The following is a 20,048-nucleotide window of genomic DNA, read 5'->3' as shown; positions in this document are numbered from 1 at the left end:
TATTGGATATTTATATTATAGACACATATTAAAATATTTGGAAATAGATAAGACTACAAATAGCTTATGTAATTTTCAAATTGTTTCTTGTAGGAACCTGAAGAAAATCAAATACCACGTGACAACGAACGCTGTGGAACACTAGGATTGTCAGTTTATAAAGTATATTTGAATGCCGGAGCAAGTTTCTTCTTTAAGATTATTACATTACTTATGCTAATTATATCGCAATCCATTACAAGTGCCAGCGACCTTTGGCTAATTAAATGGTACGCTTTTANTTCAGGGTAAAATAAACTAAATAACAATCAGAAAGTAATTATTTATTTTTAATTTTTATCCACTTATTTAATTAATCATATTGGTTTATTTAAAAATAATATAATATTCGTTAGCGTTCATATATAGATGTCGGTACATTTTAAAATACATATATCAGCAATCATTACAAATTGCATTGTACAATGATCTAGTCTTTAAAATATCAGCTCAGGTGAAGTTGTGTATATTAAATTCATGGAATTTCATTCACTTCCAGACCTTTTATTGAAAAGGCTTCTTATAATTTTAGTTCCTAATGATAATCCACAGAAATTTTGTGTTACAAAGTTTAGGTTAGTCAAGGAATAGTGGAATTATTTCTCGATATTTCGTTGTTGAGAATTTTTGTTTTTCCGCAATCAAAATGAAAACAGAAATGTTTTGCAGCCTTATGCACATAATTATATTTATGAATTCTATTAATTAATTTATATCTGATTAAAAAATTCCATTGTCAGGAATGAAATATTCACTTGTATTCTCGTAACAAATTCTTATTCTGGAACCTACTAGATTATAACACTGCTGTATTTCCTGGTGTTTATGTACGAGGGCTATTTTTTAAATAAAGTCCGTTAGTGAATGAGAGTGACAGCCATACAAGACAAGCGGCGTGGCCTAATGTCTTCCGGCGGCATGCGGCAGATTTCTTTGAAGTCGGAAATAAAAAAATTTTGAGCAGTATGACAAATGTTTTGATCAGAAATGGATGTTATGTAGAAAAGTAGAAAAAAGTGTGTAGAATATGAGACAAAAACATTTTTTAATTACATTTACAGTATTTTTCTTCTTTTTAAAAAACGGATTTTATTTTAAAAATAGCCTTCATATTTTTACAAAATTCGTCAGGTATATTTTAAACATTGCTATATCAGCCCATGTTGCACATGTTTTTGGTTTGTTATCTGTAATGTCCTCTATGAAGATAAATCAGAGAATGGAGAAACTCTGTTAAAATAATTTGAAAAAATTGCATAAACGTGAAGTGAACAGGTTATTGCAAAAATCTACGTAAACAATATTTCGTGTGCATATGTGTTTATTTTTGAGCAAAGTATTGTATTTCCTATTCTAGTCTTTATTTCATCACTTGACCAAATAAATTCCGGAATACTACCATAGTGGATTTTACTAAGAAAATTTCATCTATTTCTCAAGCAGTGCAGGATATTTCACAAGCAGCCCGATATTCGAAATTTTAGCTGCCGAATCAATGCTGTAACAGGCTATCCATATGCTCCGTGCTAGGTTGTACTTTGGTTTTACCTATTTTTAAATGAAAGTGTATATATACTCAAATACGACAGAAATCAGTCAGTTAATTTTTGAAATTTAACCAAACACGTCAAAGAATCGGTCTTTACGATGACAAAATTTAAAGTTTTTAAATAAAAATATAATACTGATTATTTTNAATTAAGAAAGATTTACTGAAATTCAGAAAATTCCAAATTGAATACTTTCATATTTCTTAAACCTTGTAAGCTGGATAGTATGAATTGAAGCATCTTTTTCTCTATGAAGATTTAATATAAACTTGCAATTTAAACTATTTTTAAATAAAACTAGTCGTAATCCAATTAGAAAGTATTATAGGATTATTAAACAAAAGTTTCCTCTGAAAAACTGCTGAAAAATATAATGTTACTATCCCTGTAATAAATTACTATATAATAATACACCTATATGGATTTTCTTAATTTTATGTATATAAAACTATATAGAAATCATGCTACTGTTATTGGTGAAATTCTGATTAATTAACTTTTTTAACACTTTAAAGTGAAATAATTACATCTTATTAAATTTCAGGGAAAATGTGAATTTTTTGGCAATTACAGTCAAATGGGAAATTTAGAAATAGTAAGAAAAATCTCATCACACCAAGATATCTGTGAAGATACCATAGAAGTAGAGACTGCACGTTTCAATCATGATGAAATAATTAATAGTAATCAAGTTGATGTGTATCGTGAAATTGAACATATTGATGGCATTAATGCAGTAAGTATTCGTTTTGAATTTCGTTAAGTCGCTTAACAATATTGTGAATATTTTGTAAACATTTGCACCTCAGCTTCTTATGAAGACTAGAGCAAGGGCATTCCAAATATTTTCAATATTATGCAGTGTTATATGGTAATATGATTATAATCTCATATTGAGAATAGTTAACGGACACAGTCCTATTATTCAAGAAATATTATTGACAGTTTCTGTGAAATTTATCTTATTCATTCTTTTAACTTTTTATTTTATTCATATACATGTAACATATACTGTATTCAGATGGATTTTAATTACAGTATATCCCCCTATAACACGGTAGATACGTTTCGTGTTTTATGAAATTCATGTTGTACGAGTTCTTAAATACATGAGCTAATCACAGCCCGGCATGTATGCAGTTTACGGACTACGGCTGTTTGAAAGGATTTTTCCATAAAATTAAGCGATTCTAGACTAATTTGATTTAACATTTCCAAAACACGTATAATTTTTTTAGAAATAATCCATATAAACTATGCTATAAACAAAAAAATTGTAGGATTACTTACCGAGTGTGCACTGTTCGACAACGCCATTGCTTAAGCTTGTTTTCCTCCTGGAGCGGCGCATCAAACGGCGGGCACGTGTTTCCTGATAAATTATTTTTCTGTGAAAAATTTTTTGAACTTTGGAAACATCATATAATTTCATCATAAATATAATTTTTATGGCCGTTAAATAATAAATGGTTTTTAATAGGTTCGCTGCTCGTTTAAACTCACCGGATTGTGCAATATCCACTATTGGTCTAGATTCGATGAATCCTGACGCGACACGAGTCGGCGATGACGTTTTGCAGTATCATACGAGTGTTTTTATCGTGTTTACACGAATACGATCGCAATTTTTTTGCTGTTATATACGAATCCGTATTATATGAATCCGTTTTATAGGGGTCTACTGTACTTATTAATGTGTGCAGGAACTAGAATAAAAAATTTACATATTGGATATTTATATTATAGACACATATTAAAATATTTGGAAATAGATAAGACTACAAATAGCTTATGTAATTTTCAAATTGTTTCTTGTAGGAACCTGAAGAAAATCAAATACCACGTGACAACGAACCCTGTGGAACACTAGGATTGTCAGTTTATAAAGTATATTTGAATGCCGGAGCAAGTTTCTTCTTTAAGATTATTACATTACTTATGCTAATTATATCGCAATCCATTACAAGTGCCAGCGACCTTTGGCTAATTAAATGGTACGCTTTTATTAGAATGTTTTGAGTAGAAACTAGTTTCCTTTAAGAAAATATTTAACAAAAAATATTAAAAATATGAAATATATTTGCATATTTGAAATAGGCCAATACTTTAGGAACTGTCATTATGATTAATTTTATTTCTAAATATTCTATTTAAGTAACCAAACATCGAAATAAAAATCCAAAAGTAAACCTAAAAATATTTGGCCAAATGCCAGATACAAAATTTTCTTAAATTTCTCAAAATCTAAAGATCGATCAAATATCAGCTGATTCATTAAAAACTTTAAAATTCTAAATGCTTTGTGTAAGATAGAGAAAGCGTAATATACAGTATTTAGTAAGGAAGATTATATAAAATATTATTTTGAAAAATTACGATTATTTATTTTACTCCAATAATACCACTCTAATAGAAGAAACCACAATTCATTATTTAAAGCATAAAATAATATGTGCAGTCTAATAGTTTGTTCATTTGTTATTCGAATAAGAAAAGTTATATGATGATGAAAAGTGTAAAACTAAATTTTGCCATTGAGTCCCTCTGCTTTAGGCAGGATCACGAAATAGCCTCTCTAGGAAACTCACAGTTTCTTCAGCAAAGTTGAATATATTTATCACAAGAAGCAAAATTTATTTTTATGCATGCATTGAAGACGTTCCCTTCATTAAAAATTTTCACTCTTCTGCTACTATTACTAGTAAAGGAGGTACTTCAGATAGTTACGGGATCTGCTGCAAAATACACATTTGAAGGCATATGGCAAATTCAAATATTGAAGTAGAAAAATTCAGATATATTCAAAATTCAAATAAATAAGTATTGTATAGGGGAACCTACTAACTTTTCGATTAGAGCAAATTTTTGATTTTACTCTTCAAGCTTTTGACACCCTGTTAATAATTTATGAAATATTTCTTTTGAAAAAATCTAAATGACAATATTGTAAAATTCCCATGTTATCAAACAGTATAGGGAATGGTTCAATACAACGCAATATTTTAATTTGTTCACCAAAATTGTATTTTGAGCCCATTAAAGTAATCCCTTCTATTGCAATATATGCCAACGTTTTTTCCAATTCCCGAAACGTACTTTAAAATTATTATTGTGAAATGCCTTCAGGGTTCGCAGCCATTTTGCTTTATGGCATAAATCAATTCAAAACGGTCACCAAGAAGCGGTAGTTTCAGTCACTGAAACAGGAAAAGTAACACGGTGCCATATTTGCTGAATACAAAAATTATGAAACTATATTTGTGAAAGTTTTTGTAAAATATTCAGAAACAAGAGCATCATGAGAAAGTGTATTATTGTAGTGTAAAATCCGTGACTTTTCTCGTTACATCTGATGTTATTTTCTATAAACTTCTTCATGCAAACGGTGTAATACGCTCGAGTAATATTTTTGTTGACAGTCTGGCAGTCATAAGGAATTCGGTATGCAAAACACAACGACAATCAATGAAAACAGTGAACACGTTCTTGATTTTTGTCTGGTGTTGACGAGGTCTTTTCGGTCTTCGTTGTTGAATTGTTTCGGTGTTAATTTAATAGCGTAGTTGCATATTTCTTCACGCGTATTGATGCGTTTTAAGAAAAAATCGTTCTTAACACCTCTTGAAAAAACCTTTTTGTCAATCACTTTAATTAAAGACGTTTTTGTTTTTGGAAAAAATTCAACGATTTCAGGACGATTCGAAAAGCAATGCGCCTCAAGCTCTTATTATCTTTTAAAATTGCTTTAGAAGATCCAAATGATACTGGAACATGTTCATCAATGTTCATAATATTTCAATGACAATCATTCAGTACCAAATCTCTGATTTCAACAACGTATTGTTTATCAGTTAAAGTGGATGGTCTATCAGAGCCTGCTTCATGTTCGATCTGTTCTGTGTCTTCCTCGAACAGCTTGTACCATTTAAGAATTTCGGATTTTGAAAAAAGTATTTTCACAAGAGGCTTTTGGCTACATTCTTAACGATTTTGTAGCAATAATTCCGTTATGGACACAATATATAATGTATATTCTTTGCTCAATTACACACACCATTTCGAAAAATTGTCAGTGCGAAAAGTCTTTACACAAAAAAAATTTCCTTGCAAAAGAATCCAGACAACGACATACAGATTGCTGCTGCATATCGATGAAACAATAACAATAACAATAAACAATAAACCAAAACGATGACAGCGTCCTGTTGTATGCATGAAGTTCAACTGAACCATAACTGATACTTTTTGATTACAGCAGAATTAGAGTTTTGAATAATATTTCTATTTTAAATTTTTGTTTCACTTTTTCTTCCTTCTCTCTCTATCATTGTCTCTAAACAATAAAATGAAATTACTATTCGAGTAATCTTGGCTTTGAGGAAGTATATGATTTAAATATTGAATATATATAGGTATTTACTATTATCTAAATAACAAATTGTTTTTGAGCGAATATACCCAATTACCGAATAATGACGAAAATTCTATTAATATTTACTAATAAGTACTGATCTTTCTTATTGAGTTCAAGTAGTTTACTCTCATTTAAGTCTGTTAACATTTTAATTTTTGGAATTTTTCAATTTTCTATTATCTGTTATTTGATTTTCAGGTTGCAAGATAAAAGATTATATAGCCAAAGTGAGTATAAAATGGAAAACATTGCATCGAATACGAATGTTTTGAACAGCACTATGAGTGATACTTTTCATCAACATCAAGAAATTCACATATATGTTTATCTTGGTTTGATATGTGCAGTATTTTTCACCATGCTAGTTTCTGCAATATTATTGAATAAACTGTTTACAACTGCATCTATTAAGCTCCATAAGAAATTTTTCAAATGTATTATTCGAACACCAGTATCGTTTTTGGATAACAACCCTGTTGGTATGTGAAATATTCTTAATTCTTTTATTTTAATTTAAAAACTTTCTAATATACTTAACAAAATATTATTTTTACTGTAATATGGTAAAAATTCTTAATTTAATGTGTTGTCAAATGTGAGTTTATGTATGAATCTTTTGGTATTCAATTCTCATCTACTATATCACTTATATTCGTAAACGGTTTTGTTAATAATATATAGAAATTTAAACAATTTTTGATTGAGATGTATTTAAAGCATATAGTAAATAGTACTTAGAGCATAAATAGTAAAGATAACAGTGTAAAATGAATTTATCTTTACAATAATACTAACACTTATATTCTGTTCTCTTTGTTAATGTCTACAAAAACTCCAGTTTGTTTCAATGGCCATTCATTGTTAAATTACTTAATATTTTATATTAATACATTTTCTAGGAAAAGTTTTAAATCGGTTTTCTAAAGATGTTAGTAACATGGACGATACGTTACCATTTATTTTTCATCAATTGATTAAAGTAAGTTTACATTAACATTAAATGTGAGACGAATGTTTATAACTTTTTATCTACAGTGTATAAGATCTTTATATATATTTTTTCAGTATTACTCTCTTTTTGTTGGCGTGTTTATAGTTGAAGCAATCATTCTTCCCTATTTACTTATATTGACATCTGTACTATCAATCATATTCTATTTTCTGTGGACAATCCATAGCCGGGTGTTGGAAAGCATAAAATATTGGGAAGGAAAATGTAAGTGTTCTCAAGTTATTGCATTTGACTGAATAGAATGAAGAAATTTTATATTAATTAAAACAGCTATCAGGTTTATTCGAATCTCCTACTAAATAAATTTTACAATGACTTAACTTGTTGCTTAATATTATCTAATGAAACACAAAAATTAAATGAATTTATTTTAGTTACTACGAAAATACGTAACCGAAACGACCATATTATGACATCCTACAATAATGCTTAATGACGACAAAACGTGATTCGACTTTTGGTTTGGTTTATTTGGTTACAGCAATCAATGGGAGGGATGAAACCCGGAAAATCTTTCTATTGGAAATTGTCTTCTATTTATGTATTAGAAATGTGAAGATAACTCAGAAAATTCAATGTTGCCATCCCGTTGGCTAGTCGTGTACTCAGGATTAACTATCTGCTTATAAACATTTATTCACCGATTGGTAATTTGGCCTTCAAAAGCTTGTGTACAGAAACATTACCTTACATAAGATGACTATACTGAAATCACTTACGATATATTACATATATATGGTATATGCAGACTGTATTAAACAATTTGCCAGAAAATATGATGTTTTTTTTTAATATTTCAAGCGATGTGTAATTTTGAAATTAAGCATCTGATTTTTGAAACTGCGCCACTATGTTGCAAAAGCAAGTTAAAAATAAAATTATAGAATTCATTTTTGGCAATACTAGTTGTCCAGTGATATTTATGAATACAATGATGACAGGCTATTGGAAAACAAGAGGAAACATTGAACAACCCAAAACCAATCAAGTTATATTTTATTTAATAATTCTATTTAGCTATCACCTATTTAAAGTTGTGGTTCTCACGTTCGCCATTAGAATCCCACTCACGGTCTTAACCTGACAATGAAATTAGCATATGACGAAAATGGGTTAAAATATATCCTGTAAAATAAGTAATGTTGTAGTAAATATTAAAAATCTCTAACAATTCTATTATATAATGTGTAAAAATATTTATTGTAATTATTGGCTCATCAATTTTCGCTAAGTAACTTGTAAACAGTTAGAAAAAAAATAAATGCATTTTGAAATCATTAACCTATATGAAATAAATTTACTTTAACAGTGAGAAGTCCGGTATTCTCTCATCTGAGTACATCTCTTTATGGACTTACAACAATTAGAGCATTTAAAGCTGAAAATAAATTTATTTCCACATTTAATGAATACCAAGATAAGCACACTGCAACGTGGTTTACTTTCCTGTCTTTAAATCGATGGATTTCAACATATGGCTACATCATCGGATTTATACACTTAATTGTTATTGTAATAACTTTCAGTGTTTCAACTGATGCGGGTAAGTAAATATATATTAATTTTTACAGTTAGAGATGAGAGAATACTATCTGTGAATACTTGCTAAGGTTTATTATAAAACTAAACCTTACAAACCTTTAAAATGCTGTCTATTTTATTATATTATCTAACGTTTTCGGTCAATTAATTGACCTTCATCAGAAATGAATCGAACAAATTTTCGATTTATAACGAACGAAACCGATTACGGAATGTTTTTAACTTTAAATTTTCTTAACGTCTATTGCGCAAGTCTGTGAATAGATAAATAAAATCTACAGACTGATAACGTACAAATATACGCATACATTAACAATACCTACATAAAAATACAAGTAAAAATAAAAATGAATAATGATAAATAAATAAACAAGTAATGACATAACGGGCACAGACTAATGCCTATTTTTTAACTGTCCGTGCCGTTTTTTTCCTTGCTGATATATTTATAATGCACCTACTCTTAATGCTGCGTAGACTTTACAGGATTCTCTAAAGTTTATAGTTTGTTCTTCTGGATTGCTCTTATGAATATGCCATGCTTCTGCATATTCAAGATGTCTCCAGTCCTGAATCTTTTGTTTTATTTCTGCTCTTTCCCATTTCACTGAAACTTCTGTTGTGTCTTCTATATATACGTCGCTAAAGCAGTAACTGGTTGCTCATTCCGTACGTTTCTTTTGTGTTCTTTTAGTCTTTCTTTTAATGACCTTCTTGTTGCTCCGATTTAGTACAGTTTTTTTGCCCGCTCCCGTCTTGTACGGGTATTCTGTAATTTCCAATAATAAGGTTTTTCTCTGTAGCTTCCTTGTCTGTACGTAGTATCTGATATATATTGTGATTTTTTTAAAGACTATCTGTTTGTTAGTAGCTGCTCCTACTTCTTTGTAAGTTTTGCTTAAGGTTGCCATGTATTCTATTACTGTGTATTATTTTACTCTTCCTGTTCATTACTTTCATCATCGTCTTTTTTGTTTTATTGATTTACTATAGATAGCTTACCCGTCCCGCATCGCTGCGATCTCAGAAGAAACGAAATTCAAGCAAACTCGTTATGATAAAATTAAATTTACATTTTATTATTTTTATTGAAACTTATTATTATTATTCATTTTCATCGGGAAAACATTTCAAAGTGTCGTTTCAATTCTATTTATTTATTGGAGTGTTTGTGGATACACGATATTTTTTGTTTTTCCGTCTGGTGCGTACACGAATAAATCAGAAGATTTTCCAACGCGTGAGCAGGTCACATACAGTTGTACTGTACATGCGAGAAGCACGGATTCTATAATTTAGCTCATATATTCGCAGAGATTGTTAGAAGTGCGATATTCCTCATTTTTATATATTTAGAATTTTAATCCTTTATAATTTTAATTATTTAATTGCTCCTTCCTCTCTTCCTTGGCATGTTGTGAAATTTCTGACAGTTGGATTTTGTTTTATTGTAATTTGTCTTTTTAAATTATTTCGAGTCGATATCAAAATTTGGAAAAGGGGGATCCCTAGATCCGTAAAATAGGCGAATTTCCTTCTACGATTTCGGTTGTTGTTTGGGGTACAGTTAAGGTTTTAACAAAGTTCTAGCGAATACATAATTAGCAAAAAAAAAGTTGAAATAAAGTAATTAAACAAAAATTATTACAAATATCGTAAATAACAAATGCATATATAGAGATATTTTTTGGAGGGGGGAAATGGTCTTCACAATTTGAAATCGATCGAACATACAGTAAAATGCTCATATAATACGCGCGCCATCTATCGTAGGATAAACGTATTATGCCAGAAACCTTCGCGGGAGTATATTAAACTTTCCAAAGTTGCACGGCAACCAAATAAACGGTGTGGTAATGCATGAAGGGCAGACACACAGACATACATTCATTCTTATATATAGTAAAAACTGCTTAGGCGACCACCTGCATTCGACGGGCACCTGTCAAAACGGGCGAAATTTTCTGGTACCGAATAGTTTATCCATAGAGTGTTCTTATAAGTTACCTGTATTAAACGACCACCTGTGTAACGCGACCGCGGGCATCGATTTTTGGTCCGAAACAACATACAACAACTGTAATAAGCGACCACTTCGCGAATATATCTGTCTAAACTATTGTCCAACAACGTTTTCCCCCTCCTAATATAATGAATTAGTCTAAACTCTGGTTCGAACCCATCTCGGGCACTTCTCCATCCTTGAAATTACGTTTAGGTGTTAATGAATTAGTCTAGCAACAAAAAAAATTCATTTCAGTTTGTTCGAAATTGTCCGATAAACGAAAGAAATGCAAACTGCTGTCGTTAGAAGATCGTGTTAAAGTTATCACAACAGCAATTAGCGGCGAAGTTTAACTATGGAAAATGAAATTTATTTTACCATAGACATACAGTATTTTCCTTCGGGGTATAAAATATTGTACACGATACAGTTAATCGGCTGATCTCATCGTTTGATAAAATTTATTTTTATTTACTTATCTATTTATTTATTTTGAAGCTCATGTAAATTACATGTGCGATAAATAGTTTCTTCATCAACCTACCTTATTTCCCCGATAGTTTAAAGAAAATAATATCCAAGTCATTTTCGCATGCAAAATATTCAAAAAACAATAAACGCATTAATGCAAAACTCCAGGCCTGCCGTAAGCGGGCGTGCGCCCGCGTGCGGTGCACGCCCGCTGTCCTGGCGGCGGTAAATCGAGCGATCGGTCACATAATATTCAAAGTCATTGTCATAATACCCACCCTACTTATAGCATAAGAAATGTCTTCTCACGGAGAAAAAAATCCGACCAGCGATCAATTACTATATTCTTATTTATATTACAGTCGACCCCCCTATAATTACGATTCCTATAAAACTACGAAAAAATTGTGACCGGTATCCGTAAAAAACAGTAAAAACCCTCTATAATTACCTCAAACGTCATTGGGCAGCCGAACTACTTTCCCGCCATCCGTAGCGCCAACTACGGAGAGATTTCTATCGTCTGGACAGTATTATATAAATTATATATAAATTAGGTACTGTACATATAATTATATATTAATTATATATAAATTAGGTACTGTATATATAATTATATATTAACTTATTGTAACTTTGTTATAATTAAATATATAATTTCCGCCGTCTAGCGTGGTGCCACGCTACGGAGATTTTACGCTAACTATCGTCTGTACAGTATGTAAATTAGGTACCGTAAGTCTAATACAGTACTGTAATTTTATACATTTCTTGTGAAAGAAACATTTCTTATTCAACGGCGATAAAAATTATTTATATTAATGATGTCTCCGAAGTTCAACGAAGTTTTCGCAGAAAAATAAGTCATCAGAAAACTTTCGTCATTGCTAATGCTTGTTTTTCTCTCCTGATAATGCCTCAGCGGGGTCAGGAAATATGTAAATACTACATGTTAAAAATAAATGAATGAATGAATGAATGAATGCTAATGCTTGTTTTTGTCGCGGAGGGACGCTCCGCGACGAAAACAAGCATTAGCAATGGTGGTGCACACTCGGTAGGTAAGCCTACAATTTTTTGTTTATAGCGTAGTTTATACGGATTATTCCCAAAAAAATATACGTATTTTGGAAATGTTGAGTCGGATTAGTCTAGAATCGATTAATTTTATGGAAGAAAATCTTTCAAACCGTGCTCTATGACAGAAGTTGACAGGACTGGCGAAAATAGGGAATCCCCACAGAGCTTCCTTCTCAATTTGTACTTGTACACATTCGAACAGTTCTATCGCGTATCAAATTGTAATTATTTTGTTAATAATTCTTTCGACATGGGTCTAAGTATAATTAATGATGTTTTAACTTGGTTAGGATTTAAATCTGAAGCTTAAAGACGATTCGGGTAGTGAAACAGACATTGACGGTATTGATTTGTTTAATGAAATCAATATTTTAAAGTTGCATTTTCCAGAAAACCAGTCTAATGATCCACAAACCCTATTACAATATCTTTTTACTAATGACTTAATTTCAACATTTCTGAACACATCAATAACACTAAGAATATTACTTACATTGCCGGTTTCAGTTGCATTTGTTGAAAGGTCTTTTTCAAAGTTAAAAATTATAAAAAACTATTTAAGATTAACAATGCACCAGCAAAATCTAAGTAATTTAGCTATAGTTTCAATCGAACACGAAATCTTAGACAGCTTGGATACAAGAAAATTGGTAGCAGATTTCGCAAACATAAAGGCAAGAAGAGTTCAATTTCTGTAGATAAATATTTATATGGCTCTACAATTAAGTAAACAAAAATAACTTAGTAATAATAAATAGTTTTCCTTTGTAAAGTATTTCTTTTTGTTTTCACACCGTTATGAGACAACACTAAAGAGCCTTTCTGGCAAGCTCAGCGTAGGTATTCGTAGTTAAACAGGGGCGGCATAATCGGTATTGCACACGGGCTCAGTTTTACAGGCAACCTTCCTTTTTCGATTCCGCAATGACAATCGCGGATTGTAACGAAATCGTACAATGAGAAAAAATAATAAAATCGTTTTATTATTATTTAATAATTTGTCTTACTGTACTTAAGAAAATATTAAATATTAAAAAAATACAGTATTTTTAAAGTTAAAATAAGATTAAACTAGCGAATACCAAAACCAAAGTGATGTAGAGATACAACGCGCTTGTATATCGATGACGTAATACACGTAACTGAGGAGCGAACGAAAACAAACGAGTTGAATTAATTAAGTCGGAAAAAAGAAAATGTGCATTATAATCGAGAAAATGCGACTATTGTATTAAACTTTAAAATATTGGTATTAAATCTGACTTATAAAATCACGACGACTCCCGTAAATCGAGTTATCCTATAAGAATAAAATACAATACCAATATAGCCCTATCGTTGAAAAAATTCGCTTGTGTTTGCTCACCTCGAGTTTTTCTTAGTAGAAATGGCTAAAAAGTGCGCAAAATACGTACGGAAATACGGTATTACAGCATCACCTGTATTGGACGACAACCTGTCTAAAAGACCATTTTTTGAAGGAACCGTGGGTGGTCGCCATAGACAAGTTTTACTGTATATAGATTGATTGCCTTTACTTTATTGACTTGGACTTGCCAAGCTAGCTGTTTGATGTGTTCTAATTCTTTACGTCTGTCCTGCACTTTGCTGCAATGTGTGTACGCTCTTTTTATAAGTGCCCTTAAAGCTGCCAGTTTATAACTTATGGGAGGTCCATGGTATTATTAATGGGTTAAGAATATATATATATATTTAAATAAAGGTGCGTATTATTTATTTTCAATAAAAATCAAATCATTTTTTTAAATTTTAATAAAAGAATATATTTACAAAGAAACATATAACATAACATTGATAATCAAGCTGTACAAAACAGTAGAAATTAATTAAGAAATACCTGTAATGTACCTAGTCACAAATTGTTAACTATGTAATTTTTTACATTATGAAATGCGATTAAAAATGTATTATTGCACAAACAATCAAATTGTCATTATTTTGAAAATAAAACAATGTAACATCAACTCCGTTAAAATCACAAAAAACTTTTTTTCTTATTTACAGTTTTGCAAACTTTTTTATTGCATCTTTTAAATTTACTTGATCAGCAATTTCATGCTCAATTGCCAACATGGCCAAACCATTAAGACGATCTTGTGTAGCAGTCGAACGTAAAAAGTTCTTAATTAATTTTAACTTAGAGAAACTTCTTTGGCCATTTGCTACAGTTAATGGTATCGTTAGCAATATTCTTCAAGCAATAGTAAGGTTTGGGGCAAAATTTGACTGTAATTAAGCTCAGTACATTGCTTAGGCTTTCTTTTTTGCCCAAAAGCGCAGATACTGCTGAAATTTCCTCTGCTAATTCTACCCCAATTATGTCAACAAAATCACCATCATTTAAAATGCATTCTAAGTTCTTAGTGTTTTAGTAGCATTTCTTTGAACATGATATTTAAATCGTATATATTACATACGAATTGAAAATAGTTATTATGATTACTAAGTTGTTCAAATCTAGCATCTTCTCAATGCTTGATCGATTGTAAAATAAAAAAAAAATCTATTATATATTTTTCTTCTAGATCTTTGATGGGTTCATCTCGTGCTTCGTATAAGAAGTTCCTTTTCCTTCTTCTAACGTGGTGTCGTGTTATTGTTGATCCAAAATTAGCCTCCACATTAGTTTCGGTAACAAGTTCTTTTGCATCAATAATAGTTTTATCGAAGGACGAATCCCATCGAAGATTCTTAAAAAATATTTTGCAGTTTTGTAAAAGATCAAGTGCAAAGGCTAGATCAAAATCTTTTCTTTGCATCAACTTGCTTATTGGATTAATGGAATTTAGTATTTTATGCCAAATAATTAATTAACACAAAAACTTAAATTGTTTAATACAATTTAATAAATCCGAGGTCTCATCTCGTATTAAATTTTCAATTTCTTGCTTTTCGTAAATGCATAGCAAGACGTCGTATACATCTCCGAAATTAAATCTCAAAGGCTTTAAGATCTCTATCCTTCTCTCCCATCTAATGTCACTCAATGGTTTCAACGTTAAACCATGAACATATTTTAAAAGTATTGCCCATCGAAAAGTAGATGCCGAAAAAAATAAATATAATTTTTGGACCGTGTTGAAGAAATTAGCGGCTTCCAAGGATGCTTTTGCCATACCATTAACAACAAGATTGAGAGAGTGGCTACTACACGGAACATAGAATGCTCGAGAATTATATTGCTTAATTCTAGATTGAACTCCTGCTTTATCGCCCCTCATATTGGACCCGTTGTCGTATCTCTGCCCTCCGATATACTGCAAATTTAAACCCAAGTCATTAAAATCTCCAATTATAATATCAGATATTTGTTTTCCTGTGGATCTTTCGACTGGTAAGAAGCCTAAAAGGCTTTCATCAATTTTAATTTCAACATCAGCGTCAAAGTTATTGATTGAAACATATCTGATTAGAAGAGTCATTTGCTCTACCTTACTAATGTCAGGAGTAGTCTAAAATTATAAAAAAATATTTTGATTTTTTTATATTTCATCAATAATATGAGAATTTACACTTTGATGCAGCAGATCTATTATGTCGTTTTGTATATTTTTCCGGAGATAGTAAGCTTTAGTCTCTTCTTTTTTAGCACTCTACGGACGTGCTCTTCCATAATGGGATCAAATTGAGATAGCAACTCAACTATTTTTAAGAAACTACCGTTTTTATACTCAGAAAACTTGTTGTTTGTACCTTGAAAAGCCAGACCACTTTTACCAAGTATTTTAGTAATTGCTACGATTCTTAGAAACACCGCGTTCCAATGATTTGTTTCGGCATTAATAATTCTTTGAGAGGCCACATCTATAGTTTTACAACATTTTACCCTTAGGTTTATTTCTAGCCATGATTTTTTATCCTAAATATGATCGTTGGAAACTTCATGCTCTTTTAAAGTTTCGCCGAGGTGCTTCCGACTTTTAAAACTCTCCTCTGAAAGAGAACTAACTATACAGCCGAAAATTTTGCAACAGAAGCAGTAAACGCAGTTTTCTGAAAGAGAGTACACTAGTGAGTCTCGTAAAACTTGCTCTCCATTGCTTAAAATTCGTGTATAATAATTTACGCTAAAAGGTCGACAGTGTCATTGGAAGAAAATTTGTAATTATACAATGGTTTAGATCAGGGATGAGCAACACGCGGCCCGCGGCCCGCTTGCGGCCCGTTAAACATGTTTATGCGGCCCGCCAAGCATTTTTAAAATTGAATTTATTTTATCGACTTTCTCCCATCAATATATTGTTATAAAATTAATTATAATAAAATGGTAGTACAAAACTAAATTGTAGTACTAAACCTAAACAATTTTTTGTGACGAGTTACTCACTTGTCGGCGACTTGTTCAAACATGCAATACGAACGCGCCACGTCTGTGCTTGTTTGTGTTTGCTTCTGTCACACAATCAGTCAGACCGGTAAGCTGTTAACTAGCAATTTTAGCAATTCTTGTGTTTCTTGAAAGGCGTAAGTGCAATATTATTTTCAAAAAGGTAATATTAGAGTTTTTTTATTCAAAATTAAATTTTCCTACAAATTTTTTTCAACTTTCAAATTTTTAATCCATAATAGCATGTCGGAAAAGCAAACAAAAAAACGGAAGGCTCCTTCATCATCAAATATTCAAATTAAAACAATTAACTTTTCTACAGTAAGGTTAATTAAATATAGCCAACACCCGATATAGTGAATATTCGATATAGCAATTATATTTTATGTATATAACTTTTGTTATAGCGAGTGATTCAGTCGGTCTTTTTTGCCAGTTCGATATATCGCGAGTTCGTAATTAACTTTATTAAAATATGTCATTTTTCATACAAGAANCATAAAAGCCTTAACCATAGATGATATCATTTAATTTATATGAATGTTTAACGGAATAATATACAGCCTATGTCCACCCTGAAGTTCCATTCTTAATATTGGTGAAAGAATTTTTGAAATCGGATGAGTAGTTTCGGAGATTACCTGCTGCATACAAACTTACATACAAACATTACCTCTTTATAATATTAGTATAGATGAACGTCAATTAATTGACTGTCATCAATTAATAAAAATGATAAATAATATAATAAAATAGATTGCATTTAAAGATTTGTAAGGTTTAGTTATTTATTCGTAAGTGCAGTTAGTGAAGAAAATTGTTATTATATTTAAAAAAGTAAATTTAAATACAATAAATACTTCCAAAAGCACATCACTTGTATAGTCACAGTTAAGTATTCAATGAAGACTAAAATAAAATTAACAGGAATTTAATAATTCTATTTATATTCGGTTTATGACGTCTGACGTCACCTTCAGACCTTCAAGAACGAACCCTCTCCATCTTACTCCATCTTACTCTATCCATACACCATTCTTCTTTAATTCCGTTTTCACTACATGCTAACTTTACTCTGTCGTACCAAATTTGCCTGGGTCTTCCTCTCTTTTTCTTTTTTTGTGAAATGTATTTCATTGACATTTTCAGGAATCTGTTATTACTTATTATTTTTACATGTCCAAACCAAATAAGTTGTTTCCTCTGTATAGCTTCCAAAACCGTCTCTTTCAATACCATTAGGTCATTAGTTATTCTTTCTCTTTTCGAGATTCTGCACGATCTTCTCAATGCAACGCTTGAAATGGAATTGTTGTTACTTTTCTCTTTCCCAGTCATTCTCTATGCTTCTGTCCCGTATAATAGAATGCTTTTAAGAATAGCATTATATATCCTATTTTCTTGATCTAGTTATTTCTTCACTCCAACATATTCCATTTAATCTTTTAACTGCTCTTTTATCTTGTTCTAATATTGTATTAATTTCTAATGCATCTCTTCCCTTTTCATGAATTTGTATACCAAGATAATTGTAATGCTCATATCTGTCAATCTTTTTTCTTTCTTCCAGTTCCTGTTCGTTTTATCGCCTCCTATGCATAAATACTTTGTTTTACTCATGTTTATATATAAATTTCCTTTAAAATATTATAAGTTAACTTTCAATTTTAAAATTTCAATTTTAGATGATTCAGGCAGCAAACTTGGACTTGTTATGAATTATGGACTAATAATATTTCTGTATTTTCAAGTCCTTATTAAACATACATCTGATATGAAATTTCAGGTATTTTTAAAAACTATTATTATTTACTTATTTAATAATTTATAAATATTACACTTGAATGTAATAAATGATATTCATTGAATGTTGACATTATCTCCATACTTGATAAGTCGACACTGGCACAAGATGTGAATTTACACTAATTNTTGTTTGTTTTTATTTTGCATTAAAATTTGTATATGAAATCTTTACTTTTTTTTAAATTTTATATTGTTTTATTCTAATGTTTATTGTGAATAAAGTTTTGTAAATTATTAATAAGTGTTACTTTATGTGCGGCCCGCCAAAAAATTTTAAAATTTAAATTGGCTTGTTGATTAAAAAGGTTGCTCACCCCTGGTTTAGATGGAACTTGTGTTACTAAAAACTTTTTCAGCGTGTCTAAAATTCTTGGCCACAATGCTGGATCTGTACTCGAAATTTGTAGAATGCTTTCTGTGGGAGTCACGTTGGTGTCAATTTTGTTTTTGCCTGAAAAGAAAATAGCGAATCTTGCTACTATGGATTAACAATCCTTTTACTTTTAACATTTTATTGTATAAGACTGGTTATATATTTTGACACTGGTATTTCTGGTTGGTAGTAAAGCACGAGTTTTGAAGCTAGGTTTGTTCTGTCCATGTAATATTAGGATAGTTCTTGTTGTAACTCTTAAGTAAAAACTTCAATCGTAGAATTCAAAATAAGAAAATTCCTAAATTAATTCCTTTTTCAAACACCTCCTCAGTATGAATACCATAACATAGGTTGTTGAATAATTCGGTACATAATTTGGACTTTCTGTTCTATTTGCTTATTTTTAAATCAATAAAGCATAAATATATATCTCTGAACGGAACAACACAAATTTGTGTTATTATCTTTATAATGATTTTGGTTAGATAAATAGTTTGGTTTTCTGCATTTGTTTGTTTCCTGTATGGTTTTAGATGTCTAATAGGATCTATGATAGTGGTTGATAGTTGGTTACAATGACATCACACATATTAAAATAAAACGAAGACACCTATGAGATAAAGTTATTAACACAAAGTTATAAAGAACTTTAACTTTATAACAAAGCTAATAATACGAACGGTGACAAATGTAAAAAATTTAAATCACAGTAACAATATGCAAAAACGTTTTCTGTAATACTATTGGATACCAGCGGAGATACTTGGCAGCAACTAGAAGTGACAATGACAGCTGAAGCAAGTGATTTCTGTTCAAACGACAAAGGATGTTTGTCAATACGATGCAGAATATTAGAAATTCCTAGAAGATAATGTGTCGTAACATCTCATCTGCAGCTGAGTGCAAGAACTGCTAAAGTGCACAAGGCTGACTATTCGTTAAATTATTTTGTACAACAGGATCTCTTGAAAACAGGAACTTCGATGGTTGTCAATAGTGTTATACTGGACTCAATAACAGGCTAAACAACTGACTGATTGTAATATTTAGGTTAAGTTAGTTTTTAATTAAGTTAAGTACTTTTATTTTGTTTATTTTAAATATGTATAAATGTATAAATATATCTGCTTATTTCTGTTTAGTAAATTTGTACATATGTATAAATATAATGTTACGCGAATATATATGTAACATCATGTAACATCATAATATATATGCAATACTATATGTATCATATAAGTAATATAATATGTACTATAATATGTAACTGTACAGGAAAACTCTCAGCTATGTATCATACGGTGCTGAGAATGCACCAATTGGTGCTAAATAAAGAATATTGAGTATTGAGTACTGAGCTCCTTCTCTCTTTCCTGTTTGCTAGAAGAATGGGAAAATGCTCTCT

General features: G+C 30.6%; 1 protein-coding gene across 1 annotated transcript in view; it reads left to right on the top strand.

The window, feature by feature from the left end:
• The window catches only part of LOC111639632 (multidrug resistance-associated protein 4-like), a 71,681-nt gene that overhangs the window by 38,738 nt on the left and 12,895 nt on the right, over positions 1–20,048 (top strand). The window contains exons 14-22 of the mRNA XM_023385530.1: positions 94–287; positions 409–493; positions 2,128–2,325; positions 3,408–3,583; positions 6,202–6,482; positions 6,903–6,982; positions 7,069–7,219; positions 8,325–8,558; positions 18,147–18,247. Coding sequence (XP_023241298.1) covers positions 94–287; positions 409–493; positions 2,128–2,325; positions 3,408–3,583; positions 6,202–6,482; positions 6,903–6,982; positions 7,069–7,219; positions 8,325–8,558; positions 18,147–18,247 — 1,500 coding nt within the window. The remainder of the gene's footprint in view (positions 1–93; positions 288–408; positions 494–2,127; positions 2,326–3,407; positions 3,584–6,201; positions 6,483–6,902; positions 6,983–7,068; positions 7,220–8,324; positions 8,559–18,146; positions 18,248–20,048) is intronic.

This window comes from Centruroides sculpturatus, unplaced genomic scaffold, assembly GCF_000671375.1.
Source record: "Centruroides sculpturatus isolate CEXI.00-Female unplaced genomic scaffold, Cexi_2.0 scaffold1215, whole genome shotgun sequence".
NCBI lineage: Eukaryota > Metazoa > Arthropoda > Arachnida > Scorpiones > Buthidae > Centruroides > Centruroides sculpturatus.
Note: the sequence above shows the minus strand (reverse complement) of the source record. Positions and strands in the feature narration are given on the sequence as shown.